Source organism: Chelon labrosus, assembly GCF_963514085.1.
Source record: "Chelon labrosus genome assembly, chromosome: 9".
Classification (NCBI taxonomy): Eukaryota; Metazoa; Chordata; class Actinopteri; order Mugiliformes; family Mugilidae; genus Chelon; species Chelon labrosus.
Window position 1 is genome coordinate 15,094,562 of NC_140359.1, and position 8,122 is coordinate 15,102,683.

The 8,122-nt window shown below is 40.2% G+C and overlaps 2 protein-coding genes across 2 annotated transcripts; one reads left to right on the forward strand and one right to left on the reverse strand.

Moving 5' to 3' along the window:
- Positions 1-2,126: 2,126 nt before the first annotated feature.
- cfap73 (cilia and flagella associated protein 73) lies at positions 2,127-5,214 on the forward strand. Its single transcript, XM_084550756.1, has 7 exons — positions 2,127-2,233; positions 2,342-2,438; positions 3,686-3,778; positions 3,895-4,086; positions 4,292-4,513; positions 4,627-4,785; positions 4,872-5,214. Exons 1-7 carry the CDS (start codon positions 2,196-2,198, stop codon positions 5,001-5,003), a joined length of 933 nt encoding a protein of 310 aa, XP_084406882.1. The 5' UTR covers positions 2,127-2,195; the 3' UTR covers positions 5,004-5,214.
- Positions 5,215-5,746: 532 nt separating this feature from the next.
- Positions 5,747-8,004, reverse strand: drc10 (dynein regulatory complex subunit 10). The gene is made up of 4 exons (XM_084550822.1): positions 7,320-8,004; positions 6,967-7,188; positions 6,827-6,898; positions 5,747-6,371 (listed from the first exon to the last, which is right to left on the reverse strand). The coding sequence occupies exons 1-4, from the start codon at positions 7,932-7,934 to the stop codon at positions 6,090-6,092; spliced, it is 1,191 nt and encodes a 396-aa protein (XP_084406948.1). The 5' UTR covers positions 7,935-8,004; the 3' UTR covers positions 5,747-6,089.
- Positions 8,005-8,122: the final 118 nt, after the last annotated feature.

Consider the following 8,122-nt stretch of genomic DNA (forward strand, 5'->3'; position numbering starts at 1 on the left):
TGATTTTTCAGCGTCACTTTGAGACACGACGTTCCTAATTTTGTCCATAAAGATTAGTCACAATCCTTTGGTCTCAGACTATCACAAAAATTAAAACACTAAATCACCGAAAACTTGTATAAATGATAAAGACAGACAATATTATTTTGACTTTGATCTTATGGCGCCTTACGGGGTAATTCTTAGGTTGCAGAGATTTAAGAGAACATTTACAGGGGAAATGGAGGATCTTGACGTTAACAAAAATAGGCAACGCCAACAGTATTTTTAAGTAGTCCTCATGGGCTTCGTGAATGATAGATTCTGACCCCTTTACCTCCTTCTCCTCGTCCTCCTCAGCTGTTAAAAGGCCTGCTTGGTGTTTACATGGGTGTGATACCTCTTTCTCACATCGCCTGACACAACATGCTTTTATTATAATAGCATCTTTGCATTAGTATTAATAAAGTACTTTTTTGTATGCAGCAAGCCATCCACTCATTAAAAATGAATAGAGGAGCATCTCTGCCTGCAGCTATGTGTGTTGTTGTTTTTCCCCTTCACTGCCTTTTGGGCATGCCTTTACTTTCTCGCTCCCTCTTGCCTTCTCAGCTGATGGTGTCTGTCTGTGTGTGTCTCTGTGTGTCTCTACAAGACACGCATTTACATCAGATGCACATTTCTGGTTTTGCCGCTGTTTCTGTCAGCATCACTGCCTTTGCCACACCTGGCAATTATTATGCAAAAATAACAGCACACAGCATTTCCATTAAGTGTGTTTACGGCCACCTTGCTCTGACACCCCATGTCGCTGTGCAACCAATATGAACATGTAATGTCAAATTGCTCACTCCTAAATGGCTCTTACTGGGAGGTGATAACAAGTATTTGATCATATTTTAGGCAGGAACTACTATTAGACATGAATGTGCTGGCAGAGAGGCAACTGGCGATGGAAAGAGGACACTCAAAGTTTTACGTGACCACTGAAGCAACCTCACTGCTGGAACCATTGAGAGCCCTTGATCCGGATGAATGATGTTTACTGTTGTTAAACACATTACAATCCTGCAACTCTGTACACTCATTTAACTAATTCTGCTACATCAGGACTCCCTGTGTGTCCCCACTGTGGGATAAATGATCTCATCTTATTTGAATCACAGTCAGCAGACTCTGATTCAAAGGTTGCTAGAAACAGAAGTGCACCTTAAACGTTTTGACAAAGGCCCTCACGCTGTAGGAGTTTGTAAATGTGGATTCAGATTTGGTCCCAGTTGTGATCTACGATGCATTCAGGGATGCCGTGCATGACGCAGCATCCCTAGTTAAATTAAGGCTGTTATATCATGCCTTTCTACACCCATATTTTCAAGCTTATGTAAACAACATACCAGATAATAAATCCGTTCATTAGCCTTACATATTTTGGTCAGAAGTAGCCCCAGCTATTTTTCTGACATGCTTACAACACAGTGTCATCGTGTGTGCCCGTGTCTGTCAGTCTACTGCACGCCGAGGTACGTGGCGTATGACCACATGCTTGCGTGCAGGGCCCAGCGCCTTCAAAGACTTGCTGGTGAAAGGTGTGATATTACGTGTTATTTCTGTGTTTTAAGTGACAGAAATCACACATCTGTGGCTGTGGTAACACCTGCCAGTCAGATGTCTGAAACTTTCAGTGGTCACATTACAGAGGCCCATACTTTGCAAGGCTGACCACGGTTTCAAAAAGCATGCAAAATGCTTCAGTGTTTTGTTCGCAGCGGAGAGGTAAGCAAGGTTTTTCTTCCCTTATTTGAAGCCACACATACACACATGGGTCTACAAATAGGACACTGTTAAAACATGAGTAGAGGCATTCAAAGTAAACCTGGGAAATTTGTGCTTTTGAACTAGCTATTTAGTGATTGATTGACTTTTGTTTTCAGCTAAAAACAATATAATTCAAGAGTTTGACTTTTGCCAGTGTCTAGTGTTTTCTAATAGAAATTTACAGATTCCAACAATCTTATTTTGAAAGATGCTGGTGTTGTTGTTCTATGAGCTGAAATACCCGGATTGAGCCTTTAAAAGCATGCGTTGCCATAGAAACGCCGGATTCAAACGCTGTTAGAGTATCTGCAAACTGACTGTAAACTAAGAAAGGCAGGAGGAAGAGCTGAACTGGAAACTGATGAATGGTTACCTCTGTCTGAAAGACACAACGCAGAGTCATGAGTTTGAACCCCACGGCTGAGGAGTTGAAATCGGAGTGAGTTTATAATAATGCGGAGACGGTCCCCGGCGTTTGGGTGCGTGAGGTTTAGCCAAACTCAGTCAGTGTTGATAACGTTACGCTGTGCTTGTTGTTGACTGGCAGGTTGATACGGGCGAAATATGACAGTGCCCTCTTGGAGCTGCAGAGAAGGGAGCGAGAGGCGGAAAAGATCAGAGCCCACTGCGCTGAGCGTAAAAGGGTAAGTTTAAGTTTTACTGATGTAAAGTCTCGTGAGGTCTCGCAGTTAGCAAACGGTACTTCTCGCGATAGAGCCAACGCTCTATTAATGCAAGAGGTGGAAGAAATACTCAGATTCTTTACTCAAGTAAAAGTACTAATACCACAAAAAAAAAAAATAATAATAATAATTAATTACAAGTTCTGTACTGAAAATTAGAAAAAGTATGCAGGCATGACAGAATGAACAAAATGAAACTCCAGTGCACCTGCTAATTCATGCAATTCTCCAATCATTTAAAAGCCACAGCAATGCAGGGAACTGTGCAGATGGGCAGGTGGGTTGGTTTGAGAAAAGAAGTGGGAGTATCAAACGAGATCATTTTCCCTCTCCGTCAGTCAGAGCATTGTTGCAAGGTCCTTTATAGCTACAACTTCTTCTGTTGGTTAGCTAGTTGCAGCACAACGCGTCTTGTCATGAATGTTCAGCTGCCGAATCTGCAGAAACCATGTGATGGGATCACGTCAGCACAGAGCAGAAACTCAAAGAAGTGGTTCCAACATACTGTGCAAAGCAAGTCACAAAGAACTGAGGCTGCCTAGGAGCAAAGTGAAGTTTTACAGAGATTTCTAATAAAGTGCTCACTGAACCTGTATGGATTGACATTACTTGTATAAGCAGTATTTTTGCTCTTGTAGTTGGTTGAGATGGGGGCCATTTTTAACTTTTTTGAATATAACATTTTGTTAATTTTAGATTGATGCTTTTCTGAAGTGACTGATTGTTTGCAAAACATCTCGCATTGGTGAGATCACCATTACCTACAACCCAAAAGTGAAACCAGTAGTTCAAACCTCAGTGTTATTAATAATAAGTAAAAAGTTTCTAATAGTTAAAAAGCAACAAATGACATCTGAGAAGAGAGAATCGTGAAATATGGGTTATTTATAGTTTATTGATTTCCTGTTGACTACTCAGTGTATCGACTAAACAGTTCAGTGCAGTGTAGTGTAATTTACCACAGAGGATTTTATAAGCACTTCATAGGTTTAGTAACTAAATTTGTCTGATAACTGTATTTGAGTATACAATAAGGTGGCATGAAAATAAAACTCTCATGTTAAGTACCTCAGAATTGTACAGTGCTTGAGTAAATTCAGCTAGTCACATTTAAACACTGTCTCATCTGTACAGCTCCATACATCATAAACATTGCTAAACATTTTTTTCTTCTTTGCATGTTTTTTATTTATTTGTTTATTTTGTAGGCAATAGAGAAGTTAGAACAACGCGAAAAGGAGTTGCACAAGGACATTGAGAAAACGAGGGAGTTACACTACAGCGCTGAAATCTTACGCAAGGTACAACCGGGGACCCTTTCACACACAACTTCCGTATTAGACTATGAGTACTGGGTTTCAATTTTATGACTGGAACCGGGAAACAATCTAACTAATTGCTCTCTGTCTCTCTCTAGGAAGAGGAAGCTAATCGAGCTGTTGAGAAAGCAGAGAAGGAAAGGAAGGAGGTGCTTCAAAGGGAGGCAGAGATAGAGAGGCTGCAGAATGAGCGAGCTGAACTGGAGGAGAGGAAAAAGGAGTTTCAGCATCAGCTGCAGAAATACTCAGGGTACAAGGAGATCATGGAGCGGGTGTCCAAACTCACAAAGGTACTGATTTATTTATTTATTTATTTTTAACCTGTCAATGAGCAAAGTTAATTTTAACCCTCAGCTGTAATAATAGGATGCCCTAGGCTCATCCTGTCTATTGATGATGGTCTCTACAGTAGCCATGCTCACTAATCATATGTTATTCCTTGTGATGTATTAGTGCTAAACCCTTAATTTGTGTGCGTGTACTTGTATGTTACAGTTCAAAGATGTGGACGCACTCAAGGATCATTTGGAGAATGTTCTCCACTTTAGAGACAAGCTCTTTAAGAGGGACGTTGAGGCGCAGGAGCAGCTCGATCAGCAGAGAAAAATACTCCATACACTGGAGGATCAACACAATCTGATGTTGCTGCAGAAGAATAATGAACTGTCCCAGCTAAACGTCCAGCTAGAGAAGGCTCAGGCTGAAACTCTTATATGGGTACGAGAACCATTGTTGGCTCAAACTCCTGCATCAGAGTTAAGAATAGATCAAATGTTAAAGATCAAACTGCTTTCTTCAAAATGAAGTTCAGTTGTCACGTCTCCACACAGGAAAGGAAGTGGAACCACATTCAGGAAACAGCTGCGGAGAAAACGCTAGAACTGGGACAGATTAAGGTGGCCACCCTCAACCTTTTTGAGGAGACAGGTGGTAAGATAGGAGGAGGAGAAGGTGTGGATATAAATGACACAGAGAAGCAGCTGGACCAGGTACGTAACCCCACAGAGCCGCGATGGTGACACACAGCCAGAAGATGACTGTTGTAACAAACCGTTTCCCACTGTTTCCTCCTCAGGTCCAGATGTTTATCAAGGATCACGAGGACATAAATAAACAATTTCAAGCTTCCTTAAGGAACCAGGATGGACAGAAACAAGACAAGCACAAAAGGAATGTAAAAAAGGTTAACAATGTAAAAAATAAATAAGTTTTCATGCTGATTAAAAATTTATTTCACTGAACTAGCTTTGAATCTGTAAATAAACTGAACTACCAACTTGAAATTAAGACCATGTGCAATTGACGACAAATTAAACATTTAATCTGCTGTCGTCGGTTTCCGCATATTGATCGTCAATAATGAAGATGTATGGATGTAACATTGGCAGCCATTTTTGCCCCAGAAATAAGCACCTACCTACCGTCTAGCTGGGAAGAAACCTAATAACTAAACAACGTAGTTTAATGAGTTAAGTGATGGGTCAGTATGACATTCATTTAACATTCAATGTCTAGTTGTAAATACCAGAGCTTGATTATGAATTCCAAAATGTATCTCTTAATGGTTAACCATGAATTGTACCTTGTTTTAAAAACTCTATGTTCAGACAACTTGTACTGTCTGTCTGTGGCTCCGTCCCTGCTGGGCCACTGCTGTCCATGTGACTGCCAAATAGATGTAGAAGATTCAGAGCACAGGAGGCTGCACTGCCTCTCTGTGGCCATTAAAGAAAACAGCAGCTCACTTACCCAATGATTTTTAACTTGAGTTTTAGCTTATTTGCCTATAATTAGACCTGTCTCCATTAAAAAAAAATAACAATAATAATAAAAATAAGTAAAGCTATGCTGGACAATCATCAGTTACAAAAAAACATGAATAGTTCATCCAGAAGAGGTGCATCAAGGCCAACAAAGCTCACACGCATGCACAGAGATGTCAATCAGTTATATGCCAATGCTGCCCTGAGAAGTCTAAACTGCACCTGAATGTCTGTTGGTTTTATTTATTAATAAAAATATTACATTATCCATTGCTGTTTTAGCAATAATTACTAGCTGGATGTTTTCTGGTGTATCCAAATATCGCATTTTGCTCCCATAATGTAACGAACCACTGCAAATTATTGATTAGGTCATAAAAATAGTAAAGAAAGCTTTTATTGAAAAAGAAGACATGGATGGCAACACTGAATCTGGTATATAAAACTATTTGCACAATAGACTTTGTGTTTCATAAAACATAAAATGACAAACAAAGTTAATGCTTCACAGGTAGAAACCTGTCTGTGGTTTATTTGGACTTCTTGCCTTTGCCTTTCTTGCCCTTTTTGGTTTTGCCCTTGTTCTTTAAAGCCTTGCGAGTACTGTAGCCTCTCCACCAGGCTTGGGCAAAAACAGCAGCTTTAGTCTTCAGTTCCAGTTCCCTCATCTCTCTCTTACTCTTTTCCTCTGCCAGCCGCCGCTTCTCCTGAATCTGGTTGCACTCCGTCTCGAGGACAGAGTAGGGATTCTCCAGCTTCGTCACCTCCTCCTTCTCCTGTTCGTAGCCCGTTTCATTCACCTCCAGGGTGGCCTGAGAGAGGTGATAGCAGCAGTTACAGGGTTGAACAGACAAAAAGATGGGAGATGATGTTGATATGAAGAAAAACATAGACAGAGGAAGCTAGATAAGAAAGTGACACATAAAAAATGTATATGCTTATATAAATCGTTGGAAAAATTGTTTCCAATTGTTATATGCATCTCGGATTTAACAATGGAAAAACACCAGAGATCAATGGTGGGATTACATGAAACTATTTTAAGTTTTAGAGATGGTACCCGCGATTATTTAGTAAATTGATGAGTCAATCAATAAATCAAAAAGGCAAATAGCTGAATATTTATTCAAGCGAGATTAATATTTTCTGATTTCAGCTTCTCTAATGTGAAGATTAGGACTGACCAAACTCCATCACCTGTGGAGAAAGATTGTAAATGGTTCCCGGTGTTTTGATTATAAACAATAATGTTTGTGTGAATCTGTACCTGTGTTTCTTCAATTTCATCGTCAAAACCTTGGATCAAGTATTCGATTTTCCACTTGACCTTTCCATTTTCCTACAAGAAGGAACAACAGTCAACAAGTTTTAATGAAAACTAGAAGTTTAAACAATGTTAAAACCTACCTCTTGGAGTACTTTTTCTGCCTTTCTATTTTCAAGCATCAGACTTTTGATCTGACTGTTCAGTTGATCAATTTCTTGTTGTAAACTGGCCTGCTTCGTATTATATTTAAGGCTATCTGATTTCTGCAGTTGGTCTGTGAGAAGTGACTTATGTTCTTGTGTGTGTCTCCTCCTTTGCAGAGCATTCTGCAAAGTTGTGATCTCATTGTTTTTCTGAGAAATCTGCATTATGAGAAGAGAAACAGGAGAGGTAAAACGTGAGACGATATAGAAGAGCATCTCTGTTGCAGCATGAAACAAACTAGACTCTGATAAGTAATATGTCCCTTTTCAGCATCTGCTTGAAGCCTTACCTTTGCATCTATTTGGTTCAGGAATGCAGTTACTTCTTCTTCTTCTTGTAAAATAATGTTCATATTTTGGGCATGTGATGGACACACCTTATTCTTGAGTACCAGCTGTAGCTCCTCATCCACACTAGTCACCAACCTTGCTACCATACAGCTGTGAAACATCTTAAGCCCGTTTATTAGTGTGCACTCAGTCTCCCTTGCCTCCATACCTAGCTCTGTCCCCAAGCAAACAACTGCATCCGGACGGGCACGGAAAAACCTGAACACATCTCTGACAGTGTTCTGAATGTCCTTCTCAAGCCGAGCCCGGGCTCTCTTCCTTGCAGCTCCAGCTTCTCCTCCCTCTTGCTCCCCATCTAACTCCTGTTCAAGACCTTGCAGTTCCTCCAGTCTTTCATGTAATACTTGATGCTCATGAAGCACCCTACTCAGCTCCGTGTCCACAACACCAGACTCCAGACCGTTAAACTGGAGGACAGCAGGAAAAGTGGCTGCAAGCTCAACTTTACTGATGCAGTTTTCGATTATGCTTGAGATACGTTGAGTCTCAGGAGAGAGCTGCTTCTTCTGTGAGGACAGAGCATCTGATGGAATATTTGACATCTTTGCAGACATTTAGTCCCTGTTAGGGAAAAATGGAAGAAAACAAAGAGCGTTGTAAAAGTCTTATACATAAAATATTATCCAATTGAATGTACTTACGGTACTTTGTTTTCTAGACATCTAGTAAAAGCCAGTGTAATTTGGTTTTTTTTTACGTTTAATACATGAATAGTAAATATTTTACACGAAATATTAATGGC

Excerpts from the sequence above, each read along its gene's own strand:
- cfap73 (XM_084550756.1), top strand. The coding sequence starts at position 2,196 with ATGAGTTTGAACCCCACGGCTGAGGAGTTGAAATCGGA. Across the intron at positions 2,439-3,685 it reads ACTGCGCTGAGCGTAAAAGG|GCAATAGAGAAGTTAGAACA; the intron begins GTAAGTTTAAGT and ends TTTATTTTGTAG. Across the intron at positions 3,779-3,894 it reads GCGCTGAAATCTTACGCAAG|GAAGAGGAAGCTAATCGAGC; the intron begins GTACAACCGGGG and ends GTCTCTCTCTAG.
- drc10 (XM_084550822.1), bottom strand. The coding sequence starts at position 7,934 with ATGTCTGCAAAGATGTCAAATATTCCATCAGATGCTCTGTCCTCACAG. Across the intron at positions 6,899-6,966 it reads CAGAAAAAGTACTCCAAGAG|GAAAATGGAAAGGTCAAGTG; the intron begins GTAGGTTTTAAC and ends TCCTTCTTGTAG. Across the intron at positions 6,372-6,826 it reads ATGAAATTGAAGAAACACAG|GCCACCCTGGAGGTGAATGA; the intron begins GTACAGATTCAC and ends CACCTCTCTCAG.